At 32.2% G+C, this 18,071-nt stretch overlaps 1 protein-coding gene across 1 annotated transcript in view; it reads right to left on the bottom strand.

Annotated features, from left to right (window-relative positions):
* The window catches only part of MS3_00003704 (uncharacterized protein), a gene marked incomplete at its 5' end in the record, with an annotated part of 131,175 nt that extends 113,383 nt beyond the window's left edge, over nt 1–17,792 (bottom strand). The window contains 8 exons of the mRNA XM_012940049.2: nt 995–1,083; nt 2,536–2,748; nt 3,880–4,009; nt 5,673–5,761; nt 6,426–6,522; nt 7,304–7,646; nt 15,457–15,719; nt 17,742–17,792. Of these exons, the coding sequence (XP_012795503.1) occupies nt 995–1,083; nt 2,536–2,748; nt 3,880–4,009; nt 5,673–5,761; nt 6,426–6,522; nt 7,304–7,646; nt 15,457–15,719; nt 17,742–17,792 (1,275 nt within the window). The remainder of the gene's footprint in view (nt 1–994; nt 1,084–2,535; nt 2,749–3,879; nt 4,010–5,672; nt 5,762–6,425; nt 6,523–7,303; nt 7,647–15,456; nt 15,720–17,741) is intronic.
* Between the last annotated feature and the right edge of the window lie 279 nt (nt 17,793–18,071).

Below are 18,071 nucleotides of genomic sequence, written 5' to 3'. Positions count from 1 at the left end.
ATCTACCAAGATCTTAAGTATCCGTTCAAATGACTAATAAAATGCAGCTATGACATGATAAGAACAATAGGATAAGTACGTTCGAACAGAATGTTTGTTTAAACATTTAGAAGGGATAAACACATAAATAAGATAGTGAAAAAATGACTGTTTGGGTGAGGTCTGAAATATTATCCGACACATATTTAATGATATATGGTTTCTTTCGTGTAGTCGAACGAATAGATCTGATTAAATACTCAAAAAAAGACACGAATGTACACCAGGAAATATATTACACATCATAATGTATAACAAATAATATACAGATGAAAATACAGAATACTTGTCTCAACTGTAGAACTTAAGGTTAAAAGAATTATGATGCATAGCTCATAATTCCAACTATGCAGATATATTTATTTTTAAAGTACAAAGGGGGAATTAAACATCTCTAAATTCTATATCCCTCTTAATCTCTCATTCCCCATTGGACATCTTTATGCACTTTGCTAATTTTATTTTAACTGATTACCTAAAAGTGGGATGTTTAAATAGTGTTTCAATTTGTAAATCAGCAGTGATTAATATTAAATTCCCTCTTATCGAGGTATTATTCATTACAAAGTTCTTATCACATGAAATTAATAATTTTTGGAAGAACATCTGAACCTGTCTGGATAAATTGTATTTTGTTCAAACACTACAAAACAATCAAGGTTATTTATTAGGTCTTCTTCTATGATATTTTTAACGCTCGTCATCTAGTTGTATGTCTCAGATGTTACTAGTGTTTCTGTAACAGAGAAATCAATGAAGTAACTTTCGTATCGTGATAAATATTGTAAACTCTTGTGATAAAATAATGCTACATATCAATATCTTTGTATCATGGTTTCATATATATAACTGTAAAAAAAAGAAGCCGTTTACTATGAGATATGTACATGGTTATATAAATTAACTGGTGTATAACTGTCATAATAATACCAACGATAATAATATAGTTTCTTACCAATAATTCAACATAAGGATTGAATACATCTAACCACTTTTTCAACAAACTTTTATCATTACTATCCGTCTCATTCATACATTCTTCATCTATTAGAGGAACAATCAAATAAATAATGTGATATATATATATATATATATATATATATATATATATATATATATATATATATATATATAAAGGTAAGTAAAAGGAACTAAAAATTAGTCTTATTAGCTGATGAAGAATTTGAAACTTGATACATACTCAGAAATAGTTGTCTACTACGGTCGCATTGTTAGCGAGTTTTGTTCAAGGTTTTTTAATAAGATATTAGACTATTTATTTAAAAATTGGATAGACAGTAAAATTTTCTACGGATATCATAAATGATAAGATGAAAATCAATCATAGAAAGAGCTTACTAAGCACATTCAAAATTATTACAGGAAATATATCTCATTACTGAACAAAGGTCTTCTTTATTCATGTACCTGATTAATTAGTAATCAAAGTTAGTCATGATAATTGATGTTGGCCTTAACGATCTGGGAGCGTGACCGCAGAGCCCAAGGGACAACTGCTTCAGGCCGATCGCGCGCGGCCTTTTTGTGGGAGATTTTTGACGTGTTAGCTCCGTTCTTCAAAGGACCTTACCGCCGGAGACGAAAATTCATGAGGTAAGGTGAGGTGTGACATTTTTAGGGTCGACCTTTTCTAACCCCTTCTTTCCTTATGAGAAGGCAGTATCGCTGCAGATGCTGGTTGTCAGAGGGAAACACCTTACTGTTATCACACCTCTCTACAGTCTTTCCGATTACTGCTTATAATTTTGCTACCTCTACCACTATTGGATTTGAATCGACAACTGCATCTATGTGCTAATGTGGTATGGCAACTCGAACTGATGTACGTGCGTACGAAGTTCTACGTTGTTACTGACTGACAACTAACTGTTATGGTTTTTATCATGGAACGTTGAAACTATAAAATCACATTTTGCAAGATTCTTGATAATAAAATGGTGTAATAATAATGAAATTAATAATGAATACATCACAACTACAATATTGCGATATTATCCGGTAATCTGATGAATTATTTTAAACATATAAATTCCAATTAACAATAACTTGGTCGATAGGATTCGATCTGCACTAAAAGGATCTGACATACATGATATTAATCACCACCTAGTGATCAATCAATTGTAAATACATTTCAGTCGTACAGGAGGTCAGTCGCGACCCGGATAGTCCAGTGGTAACGTCTCTGACTGTGAGGCTGGGTGACATGGGGTCGGACCCGTCAGGGAGCACCAGTCCTCTCAAGAATAATACAGGTAAACCTTGCTGACGAGTGCCAAGTAGTACGAAACCTAGGTTCAAGTTTTCCTGTTGGCTACTTTTTAATCAACATGAAACAATTAACCTACTGGATCATGTTAATCTTTCATGTTTCATAATTGAAACCAGAACAAAATATTTAAAAAATTATACATAAATGTATAATACAATAATAAGTAATATTTTTACATTGAATTTAAATAATAACATTTTTACCAGGTTGATTGAATTTACAATTATAAAACAAGACAGAATCATCTTGAGAATCATATATAGATGTGTCTGAATTATTCATTGTCGGTGATTGTGTCCGAGTTAAAACACTTTTCACATCAATACTAATATTATTAACATCTTCATTATTCAATATAGGATCATGTAGATTATTGTCTTCAAGCTGTTCTTTTTTATCATCACAAGGTGATATCACTATAAAAACAATGATAAAGGAAGTTTATAATATTTAGTTAGGTATTACAATGTTCAATGTATTACCTTTGTAGAAATTATTTTAACCAAATAACTCTTATGGTATCTCAGAAAGAAAAAATGCTATAAGAGACCATGAATTATCCTCTAGCCTAACAAGATGTTTAAAGTTAATGACATTTTTCTAATCATTCATTCAGGACGAAATCATGATGAGTTATTCTGATTTTATCATCGCTGGTTTATCGATAATTTAATGCGCATTGATATAAGTGATAATATATGACAAATGAGGATATCTTGTGTAATATTACTCTTAAAAATGTAAAAGAGTCGTTACTTATTGATATGCTAACCATATACTGAATACCTCATTGGTAAATTTCCATCAATTGTCCTTCACATTCTGTATGATTCTTCAAATTCACAATTCCTTTTTATTGTCCCTTCTATTCTCTTCAACTCAATCTTCATAGTCTTCTGGGCGAGAGTACAATTTATGGACGAACCAATCACGTATTAAATAACAGGTCTCGGATTTTGGCGCGAAATTCACTCATACATTTGGTTAAATAGAGTCTTGGCATTATAGCTTATGTCAGTTCGTGATGAAATCCTTAAATCTAATTCCTAACCTTAACCATCAACTGCAAATCATAATTCGAATCACTCACACTAATTTCTAACCCTCATTTGGTCCTAGTTATCAGGTGGACACTATCAATATCAGTCTAGTGTCGCTCAAAGGTCATCCATAGATTACAGTTTCACCGTCTTCTGCTGCCAGGTTTTCCACTTCCGAATACTGTTACAAACTACTTATGTCTGTTGACATAAGTAGCATACACCACAGTATCACTTATAAACATAGAATTATTAAACATAGTATGTAACTCAAAATTTACAATTAATATATAGCACTAATTAGGTTAAATAAAACTAATTATTAGACTAGACTTTTAAAACACCAAAGGAATTTAATCATTAAAATGATCAAAATTATACATAGTAAACTAAAGATAGTCAATTCCAATTAAGGAATTCCAAATAATTAATATTTACATTTAGAAATTAACGATTCATGTAATTGAATTAACAAACAGAATAAGAATTAAAATAAACCCAACTTACAATGATTATTATTATTAGTTTGATTATTTCTTGAACATTTAATTTGTACATATTTAGTGTTACGACATATACTTTTAACTTTTTTCAAAGCTTGTTTACTTTCTAATCCCTCAAGATTCTGATAATTCACCTAGAATAATAATTAAGGAAATAATTTCAGAAAAAAAAGGAAAAAAAAGACAATTATGATGTGCATTACAAATTAATAAAAGTGTATTTTCAAACAAGTTAGGTAAATTATTTTATTTATTTATTTAAACACATAAACATTGGTACAAGGAAGGCACCAAATATACGTGCATCATATAAATCGGATGATTTATGTGAGGGCTAAGATACTGCCCGAGTTTCCAAACCGAAGCAGCTGGTTTTCTTACGGGAACAAAACCCCTAGCGTTTGACCTAAAGGTCTAATCCACAAGCCAGTGGAGCAACGTATAGAGATGCAGTCCCATGGTTGCCGGTGACCAACGACTAGTTCATACGCCATTTATTCCGTCGGGAGCCCATGTGCACCACTGGTTTCTGGAATCAGGGTTTTCCAACTTTCCTAGGTGGATCCTTCATATCCACCAATCCGGCTAAAGCGCCCAACATTCGCTTTCCGTCCTCTGTAGTTAATCTAATTGTCATTTTTTAAGCAATAATTTATTTTCAGAAAGGGGTTTCGGGGAGATTGTAGTAAGTTTAATAGTTGAATTCATGAGTCAATCTAAGCTAGACCACCATGGAAAACCTGGAAGCACTAGATGGTCATTTCGTTCTAGTATGAGACTCCTCAGCAATGCGCATCCACGGTGGTGCAATTTCGTGGGTTTGTTGAATTTAGATATTTACCTCGTTGGATGCTGGCCGGTTCATTAGTCTAGAGGTTAGGCACTCGCGCGCGAGACCGAAGTTCATGGATGCGCACTACTGAGGAGTTTTATATTAGGACGAAATGGCCATCTAGTGCTTCCAGGTTTTTTATGGTGGTATGGCTTTAATTGACTCATAAACTCAACTATTAGAGAATTTACTTATATGTTTATTGATTTTAATTCTCTCGCTAATGTGTACTTAGTAGAGTTTTTTAAAATAAATGGTTGATATCAATCAGTTAATGTACTGAAATCAATCCACTTGAAAATGTCTAAATTACATAAAATGTTATTTGATCTTCAAAACTGAATTAGTATTTTATGAACACATATTCTAGACGGGTATATTGATTCTATTCCACATTGAAAGACGGATTTTCTTTTAATTCAATATTCCTACATAGAATTATCAGTTGTATTAGTTATTATCTGAAAATTGTATGACATAATGGAATAATACATTTACAGTTTTATTTCCTCCACTGAACATGGTTTCAGAAATTGTCCCATGTTACATTTTTCAGATATTTCATAAGTATCAAACATTGGAAAACTTATTCAGGACGGCATATTATCAATTATGAAATCAGTTTCTCTATTTATGAAACTTCAAACAACAGACTACACAATTTATAGACTAATTATTTAATCAATCATAGTGAATTGTGACCTCTACAGTCACTCCTAGAGTGTAGGGTAAGTTTTACTTTGAATAAGTACTGTAATTTATTAAACGGCTGTGGGATCAAACAACTTCAGAGAACTTTTAAGTGTGTTATTTCTGAATTTTTTATAAAGGAAAATCTGTGTTTCCAAACTTCACCAATTGAGCTTTCAATATGAAGTTTTCATAAATAATTTTGATCACAATAATAGTAATCTGTTATTTCTTAAATTGCACTAATCATTGGTTACAATTTTAAACAAAATTACCTCAATTACACGATCACCTTCTCTTAAAACACCATCTCTTTCAGCTTGACTATTTTTGAATATAGATACAATGTGAATTCCTGTATTATCTGTTAGATTTATTAAAAAAATAACAACAAAATAAACGATCATTCAGTCATCCTAGATTACAGACAAAAATAACTTTATCAGTATGTAATATTCGTCAGTTCTCAGATATTCCTACTAACTGTGTAATGGAATTCAATTCTTACTAAAATATTATGAGTAAAACTGAATATTTCACTGTAGTTAATTGATAATAATAAGTCACAGTCTAGTGTAACGATATATTTCACTTAAATAAAAATCTATAATTTACTCTCAGGGCTTCTTGGACTTTGGATGATGTAACATCTATTTAACGAAAAACTATGTTACCAGAGAACAGTTCTTAATTGTATTTGTAAAATCTCAGCGAATGAATTTGAATTTAATCCAACGTTTCGTCTAGCAATCTGGTCCAAGCTGAGATTTTACAAATACATTCTTCTTCTTTAATGTCTCACATCAACTGGACGCTTAAATACTGCGAAACTATTCGATCAAATTTAGACGAAAGTTCTTATTTAATAATACATCCTTATCATTCCTCTTCAATAATTTGTCAGATGGAGATTTAATATTAATGAACTCTCATCATTATAATGGTAATTGGTATCTGGTAGGATCATAAAGCATTTCAGTTTATCACAAAATAATATTCATGAACACTTCAATCATATTACATCATACCTTGATTGGATCCTATCTGTAGACCAAGCCCATTGTCATTACCTTCATTTTCAAGAACTGTTTCATAACAACTGAATAAACTGTTATTCTCTGCCGTCTGCAATTTAAGAAATCAGTAAGCTTGACAAAACTGTTGAATTTAAAATGGTTTTTATAAACTTGTTTAAAACACCTAATTAGTTACAACTTTTTGTCAAAAAGTTTCTATAAATATTTCTAAAATCAAAATCCACTTGATGTTGTTTGCTTGTATCTTCCCATTGTTGTTTAGGACTGCAACTGATCAGTCTCTTGTTGGCATATGTGCATCCCGTGAGGACTGCCTCAATATTGCCTTAAGTCACAAGCTCCATAACCAAAGATGGAGACTGATCAATTGCAGTTCTAAACAACAATGGGAAGATACAAGTAAACAACATCAAGTGAATTTAGAACTTCGCCCCATTGCACAAGCAAGTCGCTATCAGGACTCAGTAGCTAAGTGGATAACGCGACGGCGTTTGAAGTGTACATTACTGGGTTCGAGTGCCATAGTGGACATCAACTCTGAGATGCAAGTACTTCCAGATGACAAGTCTCAAATAGGACGAAACGCGCGTCCTGAATTCCACTGCTGGCCACTATCCATCTTTGCTTATAAAATCGAAATCTTTTGATATCCCAATACTTTGTCACAAAATTATATGATCATAAATTAACTGCCTTTAGTGTTGCTACATTTATATGAAGCAAAATTCAAATGATTTTTGGCGATCAGTAAGTAGATTACTTTGGTTATTTATGCCATGATAGCCTGAATAGTGATTTTAGGAATTGTGATTGTCTATGGATTATTTGATTAGGCACCATTTTGAAAATTAAGTATGAATTAAACTTACTGGTAATTCATTTGTCTCGTTATTAGCTATTTGATTGGACCACAATGAATTTGACTTTGGATAACGAAAAATGACAAGAACTGGTGGTTTAAAATCTGTTAAACTAGTTTGTTCGCTAGGAACTTTATAAACACTACTATTTCTATTATAATTATGATCGCGGGAAATCCCAGTGTTCTGATAAGGCCTATTAAGTAGATAGTTTGCTAAATCGTAAATATTTGAATTTGGTGCCAATCCATCCAGTTCAATTAGCTTGTATCTTAGTTGTTCTAATGTATGCCAGTCTAATGGGTAACCTGATATTGAATATATACGATCTCCCATATGCAAATCCATTGCACTGTGATAATAAATAAACAAAACATACAAACAAATATAAACCTCTTGTCTTATAGATCAACTTTTAATTCTTTTGAAAGCATTTTCAAGTATATGTATATGTATATATACTGGTAAAAAAAAGAAAACTCTTCTTTTAAGCACACAAAACAAAAATGTAAGTCAGATTATATTTAGTTGGTTTGGGAAGCTTATTAAAACTCTTCAAAGCCTTTTATTCATGAATCTCATGAAACATACGGTATAAGGCAACCATATACATATAGTACAATCAGTTGAACGGGTAACAGTCTTTGCTACAGCTTTCCCAATTCGCACATTATATGCTAAAGTAAAGGGGTTTATAAGCTTAAACTAGGCGAGTAACCATATGTTTCCACTTGAACTAACATATTCAGCAATCTAATATTGACGTCCTCATGACAATGTTTGGAGTCATCACAATTGACAAAATGTCTAGATAAATAACTTAATTACTAAATTTATTCAACAGTAAATTTAGGATTAATGCTTCATACTTGGAAATCATTCTAGTAAATAGTCTAATAAAAATCATTGAATGTGTTTGCGTTAATAAGGACCATGTCTAATACTAAAAATAGGTATTAATTTGTAGAATAACTTGCTTAAAGCCAAAGGCACACTCTTGTTAACCTTTAGAAAATTGTCATAATCGATTCCACTGCAAAACGACATCTTCAATGTTTACCGATTTTATTGATTCACAAGCATAACAGGCTATATATTAGAACTTTCGTCTAAATTTGATCGAATAGTTTCATAGTATTTGAGCGCCGAGTTGATGTGGGAGATTAATGAGGGAGGAAGTATTTGTAAAATCTTAGCGAATGAATTTGAAGTAAGTCCAACGTTTCACCTGGCAATCTAGTCCATGCTTTTTCAAGGAATTATAATCAAACATCAAAATTATCGAATATCTTACCTTCTTCATTAATGTCATGAGACTACTTAATAATTACTGTCTTCAAAGTGCTTACTTTGAGGAACTGTACACAGTCATATGTAATATTTAGGACAATATGATGAAGACAATCTTAATGACTGAAATCAACATTTTATCGTTAAGAGTGATAGCTGAATATCACTACAACCCATAAACTAAGTAAATAGGTTATATTTATTCATCCATATCTAATTGTGATCACTTATTTTTCTTACAAAATAGTGATTTTTCATTAATGGTGGCTATGATCTGATGTATGAGAAGCCAACACATCTAACTGTAGTGCAGAAGGTGAATATTTACTATTTATATAGCACTGACCCTCTTGACCTTTAGTTAAAACAAAATTAAAGACACATTACCCGTTTTTGAAATACCACTGTAAATCAGCTAATTAAAAATTCTGAATAAAATGGTATCTTTCACTTTCTTAACCTAAACTATCTAGGGCTATCAACCGGTCTAGATACTAGACTCGCTTGATTATTAACAATCCAGCACCATTGTAAAACACCTCTTAGAGCCTAGTACACTGAGCTAATATGATCACTGAATTTTATTATGTTTTTAAGAAAATCTTTAAATTTTATCCTGTTTGTGTTGCTCCTTTAATGCGCTGTCAAATAATGGACTAATGAAAAACATCTGATGTCATGTTGTGTATATTGTGATAGGAGAATTTAGTAATTCAAATTAACAAGATGAAGACTGAACTGAAAAAGTCAATACTGAGTTGGAATTCTAAAAATATACAATAGTTATGTATGATTAAGAGAAAGCTTTGAATTTAAGCTTTGAATTTATTGACAATTAATAAAACATCACTTGATATTGTTTTACTTAAATCTTCAAATTGATGTTTTAGGACTGAAATATGATCAGTCTCTTATTGGCATATGTGCATACTGTGCGTATGCCTCGATATTGCCTTAATTTACAGGCATTATAAGCAAAGATGGATAGTGGCTAGCAGTGGAATCCAGGACGCGCGTTTCGTCCTATTTGGGACTCGTCAGCTGGATGTACCTGCATCTCAGAGTTGATGTTCACTCTGGGACTCGAACTCAGTACCGTTAGCTTCAAACGCCGTCGCGTTATCCACTTAGCTACTGAGTCCTGATAGTCCTAAAACATCAGTGAGAAGATCCAAGTAAAACAATATTAAGTGATTCAAACTTCACCCCATTGCACAAGCAAGTCGCTATCAGGACTCAGTAGCTAAGTGGATAACGCGACGGCGTTTGAAGTGTACAGTACTGGGTTCGAGTGCCATAGTGGACATCAACTCTGAGATGCAAGTACTTCCAGATGACAAGTCTCAAATAGGACGAAACGCGCGTCCTGGATTCCACTGCTGGCCACTATCCATCTTTGCTTATTAATAAGACATGTCTGAAACCCTGCTGAAAATTACGACATCCAAAGAATTTTACTATTGAAATACGGGAAAAGCAAACCACCTTATTCGAATCGAACAACTACACTATAGTTACAGATAAACCTTAGTGATGAATATAAGTGCATAAGAATGGGTTAACTGATGGTATAAGTACCATTTATATAGCAGCTGTGTGATGATTCTATACAGACAAATAATATAAAGCATTCGGAAATATAAAATAGTAATATATTCAACTATTTTACTAGATAGCAATCGGAATAAGACAGTCTTAACTATTTTGTATCAGATCGACACATATAAGAATACAAAATAACAATTACTCAACATTTATATACATATATCAGTCGTTAATATTCACAATAATTCAACAAATCACATTGTCCAACATAAGGTGCATTGACTCCGCTTAATTATTGATTATACTAGAAAAATAATTAAGTAAACAATCTATCAACCAACTGAAGCCATCTCAACACACGCACATATAAAGATATACACAAAATATCACACCTATTCTTTATATGTTTGTTTGTTTTTTCAATGTAATGTAAGTTAGTTCTAAAGGACAGAATAATAAACAACATAATCTTTGTGATGACAGCAACAAACAGTCATTCTCGAACTTTTGTTAAGTCAAAAATATAAACAAACAAAATAATTGTAAGAATTACATAATGAGTGAATTAATCAATGCAATCATGTGGTTTATAGGATCAGTTACTAAATATATAACAAAACAAAGTAAAAAGAAGCGACAATTGGTACTAAGTACATATTCGGATTATATAAACACTTGTTAATAAAATAGTTTGCACAGAATAAAAACAATACGACTAAGAGGATAATCATATTTTTTCATTCCTCAATCAAAGCATGATATCCAACTTTTATTGAACATTTTTCTGTTCGTTTAATGTGTCTATTCTGTATAAAAGAGTGTAATTCTCACTGGGGACATCATTTTTATCATCTAAAACTATGAGCATAAATCTTTTATGGACACGCATCTAGACTTGACTCGTTAAAAAGTAAATAAAATGAAATGTGAAGCTTGAAATGTAATCCTCAGTGGTAATTATGTTCTTATATGAAGCATTTATTTACCAAATGAACGAAAAACAGGCTAAATATTGCACAAACATTAAAAAATGCACAGATACGTATTTTATCCCTAATACAATTTACAAAGCGACTATCGTAACCAATGGTTGGAGACTCTTGATGACATGGCTCAGAATCGATCACAATGACGTAGGTATATGCACTCTCTGTCTTCCTTTAAAATCACTTCATATCTTTCTTTCTACGTACTAATTCCTTCTTTCTATACTATGTTCTTATATGCAATCTTTCTTTTATATATTACCACCATTGAATTAACTACTTCTATGAATATGGTGTTCATCTTGTTATGTTAATGAGGTATGGCAATTTGGATCGACGCACATATGTGCTTGGTCCTACGTTGTAGCTGACTGACTGACAATTTACAAAACAAAATGAATTCATCATTTTAATTCATGATGTTTCATCAGCTGTAAACAGTTTAAAATTACAAGGAGTTGATGAAGTTGATATGGATTTTCGAATTAGAACTGAAAATCCTAATAAAAAGAATACAATGTACAATGTGATTAAACATAAATAAGAATGACACTTCTAAATAGGTGTTCTTTCAATTTAAATATTACACGGAACAAAACTTATTTGTTATATTTATTCACCAATAACTAAGTATAGATTTGTTTACTCATGAATGAACTACACATTTTATAAATAAATTAAGATAGTTGTAATATCCCATGAGTAAAAAAATTAAATTTTCTGATGTTTCGTGATTCAGTGTAAGTTACTTCTTTAGAGAATAAATAACCAAATCATTGAAATATTACAAGTATATAAATTTATTTATAACAATCTATCCAATACTCAATTTATTCGAAATAATCAAGTCAAACAATGGTAATGGTACCTATATGCATATTTTATGTAAGAGTTAGTAATATCAATCAATGACTCAAACCAAACTAAGTGAATTTTAAACCTATAAGCCATGTTGATGAAAGTTTGTATTATTATTATCACCATCGAAATTATGAATTAAAAGTTTCAGAAGTTAAACTTAAGTTCTTTCATTTAACTGACATGATACATAGTATATTGGTTATTTCAATATATTAAATGTTTATTATTAAATATCCAAAAAAAGATAACATTCATTAAAGGTAATAAACTTCTCAAATTTACTACTAAAATTCATGTACATACTTTCAAGTAGTATAGTAATATAATTTGTCATCATTAAAATACATACAATCAACAGTTTATTAAATTCGATAATGAATTACATTTTTTTTTAAATTGTATCAAATTACAAAATGCTCAAAATGTAAAGTTATATTTATTACTTTAGTTGTATAAGGTAAACAAACTTATAATGGTGATTAGTGAGTATGACCTTAACAACATTCTCTATCATTAATCTAATAATTAAAATCAATTAAAAATTTACGAAGATATATATTTATATATCCGTTTCACATTTATAAATATTCTTCATTGACTAAATCAATAAATGACTTACAAACAAATAAACAAACAAAAACAACTGAAAAACTTTATTCTAATTGTTATGTCCTTAGCTATATGATTACCATGAATTACGATTGCCAATTTAGATACGCTGACTTATACAACCCAACTTATGATGCATAAAGCAGTACGAGCAGCCTAAAATTCTGATTAGTCCCTTTTCCCCAGCTAGTCCTTCCTCTTAAGTCCAGAACGCTAATATCAAACTCCGAGATACGAATCATATATTTCAAGCATACTTGGTTTATATACAAGTAAAATCAGACCACATCAAATCATAAAATAGAAAATAACATATGTACAAGATCAAGCCAAAAGTAGCTGTGATCGTAAGTAAATGTCATTTATAAATTGGGAATATCTCAAGAATAAATCGTGATATTATTCAACAAGTCAAATAAAAGCTTATCAGTCAGTCAATCAGCCAGCTATAACGTAGGACCAGGTACATATATACATCGGTTCAAGTTGACACACCCCATTAATATAACAAGATGAACACCATATTCATAGAAGTAGTTAATTCAATGGTGGTAATATATAAAAGAAAGATTGCATATAAGAACATAGTATAGAAAGAAAGAATTAGTACGTAGAAAAAAAGATATGAAGCGATTTTAAAGGAAGACAGAGAGTGTATATACCTACGTCATTGTGATCGATTCTGAGCCATGTCACCAAGAGTCTCTAACCATTGGTTACGATAGTCACGCGGACCCCAACCATGTAGTCTGCATCCACCAACGTGGCTCAGACTAGAAGTTAGTGTCTTCAAACACTGATGCCACGTTTAGGTTTGACCGCCCCTAACTTTCTTCCAACCATCCCCGACACCGGTTAGCATTGCACGTCGTGGTAATTAGTGTTCAGGCACACGCAACACGTGGCTCAACCATTTCAGTCGATCAAGATTCACGAACCCATTAACTGATTTACCATCATTCCCTAATACCCCGCGTCTAACCCCACTATTACTTACCCGGTGATCCCAGCAGATGCGAGCAATATTTCTAAGACATCTGTCATCAAATACTATCAATTTACGAGTATCTTCTACTCTTGATAGCCATATTTCGCAGTCGTAAAGTAGAACAGAACGAACTCCTGAGCAGTATACTCGTCCTCTTATTGATAGACGGATATCTCTCCTTTGTCATAGGTGACATAAGTTAGCAAAAGCCAAACGAGATTTTCGAAACCGTGCACAGATTTCGTCAGACAACAACCCATTAGGGTTGATCAGACTTCCAAGATAAGTGAAGTTGTCAACGCGTTCGACTACTTAACTCCCTATCCTTAGTTCAAGTGTTGACGCAGACCACTTCTGAAGCAACAACTCGCATTTAGAGGGATAGAAGCGCATTCCAAACATTCTGACATTGTTGCTTAGTGCTGCCAGAAGACTCTGCATTTTATCAACGTCTTCACCAAACAGGACTGTCATCTGCGTATTATAAGTCGATAAGTGGGCCTCCTGGAAAGAGAACAATACTTGAGAATTCAGTTGACGAGAATGTTATTGTTACTTTGACGTGGTGGTCGGGCTTGCCTATCGTGATGAAGCAACCGAGCTATACTGGTTGGAACAACCGTCCCTCAAGGTCCTACCATGTCAGACAGGTTGGTTGAAGAGCAGTAAGACTAAAAGCAACAAACTCAAGGTCTGAAGGCGAAGTCGTACTGCTAACTGTACAGAGGTGTGACAGCAGTAAGGTGTTTTCTTCAGACCACCAGCATGACAGCGATGCTACCTTCCCACAAGGAGGGGTGAGGTTAGAAAAGGTCGGCCCTAAAAATGCACACCTCGCCTTATCTCACGGATATCCGTCTCCGGCGGTAAGGTCTCAACAAGTACGGAGCTAACACAAAAATTACTCATAAAAAGGTTGTGTGTGACCGACCTTAAGCAGCTGTCCCTTGAACACTGCGGTCACGCTCTCAGGTCACCAAGACCACCTCTAATCCAATTTTCTTTTCAGACACCTCTAGAAGAACCCTTCCACAATGTGGACAACCGGGAAGTGATAACCGCCCTCATACCTCTAACAGTACTCAAGACTCGTGTATTCATAAAAGCTTATGATGAAAGAAATATGAATATACATAAAATACAATTACTTAATATTCGTACAATAAAAGTATACGTATAATATTAATCCGTAGGTAATTCCTAACGGTTACCATTCATTTATTCTCGTCCGGATATAACACATATCCTGATTGAATATAATGACTGAAATTAAATATTGTTAAGATATTTAAACAATAAACTGAAACGATTGAAAACGATTAATTGATTATTGTTAGTCCTTTAAATAAATTATCATTCTGTTATTTAATTGTGAACATTCAAATTATACAATAAAATGAAATAAACATAAGAAATTAGTTGTTACGCAGTAATCAACTGATGTAAATTGTATGATCAGATAGATGAAGGTAAAACAGTATCTAGATTTGTAAGATATAATGGTTGGTAAAATTACTTAGTTATTAAAATTCAACGAAGATACCTTATTCAACTTCGAGAAGAATCATTATGGTTACAACGTACATCAACAGTTTGTAATTTAACAACCAATGAGAACAGATATTTATGGTTGTTATATATCATATTAGGTAAGAAGTATTTCGGATATCTCATACTGAGTGAGTTTTTCCTAAAATGTTATTGTTCAAAAGATAAATTCTTGATTATTCCATCTTCTTCTGCTAAATAAAACTGGCTTAACACTAAATACCATTAAGAACAACTAATACAGTGATTTTATTGTTTATTTGAGACGATAAAATAAAAATCAATTTCTAGTATGCAAATAGATGAGAAGTTAATTACAGTAAAATAATGCTTACTTGCTTGCTGGACTACCATGTTCTACTCCTGAAACAAATAAATTTTCTACTTCCCCTTTAATGACTGCTTGTCGAAGAACAATACCTGACCTTCGATATCCAAATCGAGGTTGATAATCAGGCAACTGGATAGTGAATATACCTGTACCGTACGGTAAATGTAAGCCAATGATTCTTTTTTTAAGTTGATCCATTGAAAATGGAGGCAAACCTGTTTGAACTTCATTGATGTTTGCATAAGGTATATAATTGTCCAACTCGTCCTAAAATGAGCAGAACATCGTTGTATAAAAATCTTTGAAATTGATCTGTATGATATAAATCTGTTTGACTGTAAATTAAAAGAATGTATTTTAGCCAAAGTATTAGGTAAAGACCTATATAAAAAAAATTAAAATGAATCAAGGTGGATTTTCAGTTTCTATCATTGTCATGTGTTTATAATACGGAGATGACTGTGAAAGAGAAACTTTAAAATGCACGCCTTCTGTAAGAAAAAGCAAATAATTATGGCTTATGAAATATTGTCTTTTAATCTAAGGTTATTGATATAAAATGTTTATATGATATGTCAGTAAGTACATATCATTTGCAACATCTATTCCAAGCAGTAAAATGGTCAGATTAAGATATCTTATGAAGTTATTTGATATCTTAAACTGATATCAGGTGGACAACCCTTGGAAATCAGGTATAACTGGACAATCCTTTTTTCAAGTATGAGACTGCTCAACCCGAAACCCTATTGAAGACGCAGTCCATGACGTTTAGGTCCTGTGAAGCAACTTGTTTAACTACTGGTTTTCAAACCAACCGTTAACATTTAAGGCTCCGGCTAATTAACAAGGTGAGCCCATAATAAGTACCATCATTGGTACCTATTTTCTTCGCATTATGATCGAACTTCATTCGATAAGGTGAATAGCTTGAGAATCCCGTCTTAAATCAGTCCAACTGTAGCTATATCACTATAAATAAATTTGAAAGTCCGTTCCAACCATTTAACTTATAGCTACTTGCATCACTAGGTCGAACAACCTCCATAAGCTCTTTAACTCATCAGGACGCTTTTAGTGTTCTATCGACTTTATTTTATAAAAAGCATTTATTTGTAAATTATGTATTCTGTCACTCAATTAGACTAAGTTACAGATAATAAATTAAAGACTCCAGTAACTAAAATATCTATACGGTTATTGGTATAATTATTGGTAACCCTAAAAGTCTTTTAGTACACGTTACGTATAATGCTTATAGCTCAGTAATATTCTCCAATTAAACAGAATTTCAAGATTTGATCTTTGAGACAGAGAACCGAGCATCATTATCAGACATCTAAAACCGAATTTACCTACTCAAAATACACTGTACTGATATGACAATTTTCATTTTCAACATTAAACTCTTGCTTTAGACGCATGTTATTTTTCTCATGTCCTCAACTTAAGGATATGTTTCAGATAAAGTCTCATAATCCAAGCTTTGAACATTTAGTAAATCAGACAATCTAAAGTTTCAGTCTGTCTTCTGATGATGGCAATACAAGTCGTGTCCCCAAACACTTTCCTCACTCCTTGGCCTCTCAATTTTTTTTTATTTGTATAAAAACCTTCTACTTATTCATTATCATTATGTCCACTAACTTGTGTCTTAATTATCCTAGAAACATATTTTCTAATACCTAGACAAGTAATTTTCCTGGTAACTTTGTGCATTTAGTATTCTTAAATATTTACAGTATTATTTATTTTGTAGTATGCTAAATATATACCATGAAATTAATAAACCTATGTCATCCTGATAAAATTTCATTTGTTTGCTTACTTCATGATGCAGGAGAAAAGGACAATACGAAATATAGATTAATTCACTGTGAGACGCGATAAAAAATTCCAGAGGAAACACCAGATCCCTTAAATTGAGAATGATCGTGTTTAAGAGTACCAACTAGCTGACCATCTTCAATCAAATGGCAGTAAGTAGTCATATTAGCTTAAGTTCAAATCTTCTCAATCTTACACGCAAACTAAGACTATATCGATGTTCATTTACCATTAAACGAACTTTTTTCATTCTATGTGTTGTTTTAAACATTAATAGCCAGTTGAAGATCCTCCTACCGCACCATAAGTCAAAGGGCTAAACTATTGCAGTATAAGATACATTGCCAAGATGAGAAGAGGTATTTCTAATTATTTACTATTCAGGTCTACTGGTCGAGGAAGTAGTTTTCACCATAAGTGTTCTGCAACAAAAGGCAGCCAAGAATTGAGGAAGTTACTAACCCGCAGTATCTGACAATGACCAGTTTCACAGGATATTTTTTCAATATTCATTCAGATTACCATTGAGTAACTAAATACTTAAAATTGATATTCTGGTAGAACTAAAAGTAAAACCTTAAAGTTGTTGCATCAGTACGCAATATTTCTAATTTGTTCATCTGCGTGCATTAGAAAGTATAAATTAACGTGTATTGCACAGCAGTACCTCTAATAACCTTACTAGATGAATGTTGAGTAGTTGAGGTAACTTGATGACTAAGTGCAAGCTCATTTATTTGGACTGCGATTAAAATTTTCACACTTGGGATAGTTGTAACATGCGGGTACAGG

This window comes from Schistosoma haematobium, chromosome ZW (assembly GCF_000699445.3).
Source record: "Schistosoma haematobium chromosome ZW, whole genome shotgun sequence".
In the NCBI taxonomy this organism is placed as follows: domain Eukaryota; kingdom Metazoa; phylum Platyhelminthes; class Trematoda; order Strigeidida; family Schistosomatidae; genus Schistosoma; species Schistosoma haematobium.
Note: the sequence above shows the minus strand (reverse complement) of the source record. Positions and strands in the feature narration are given on the sequence as shown.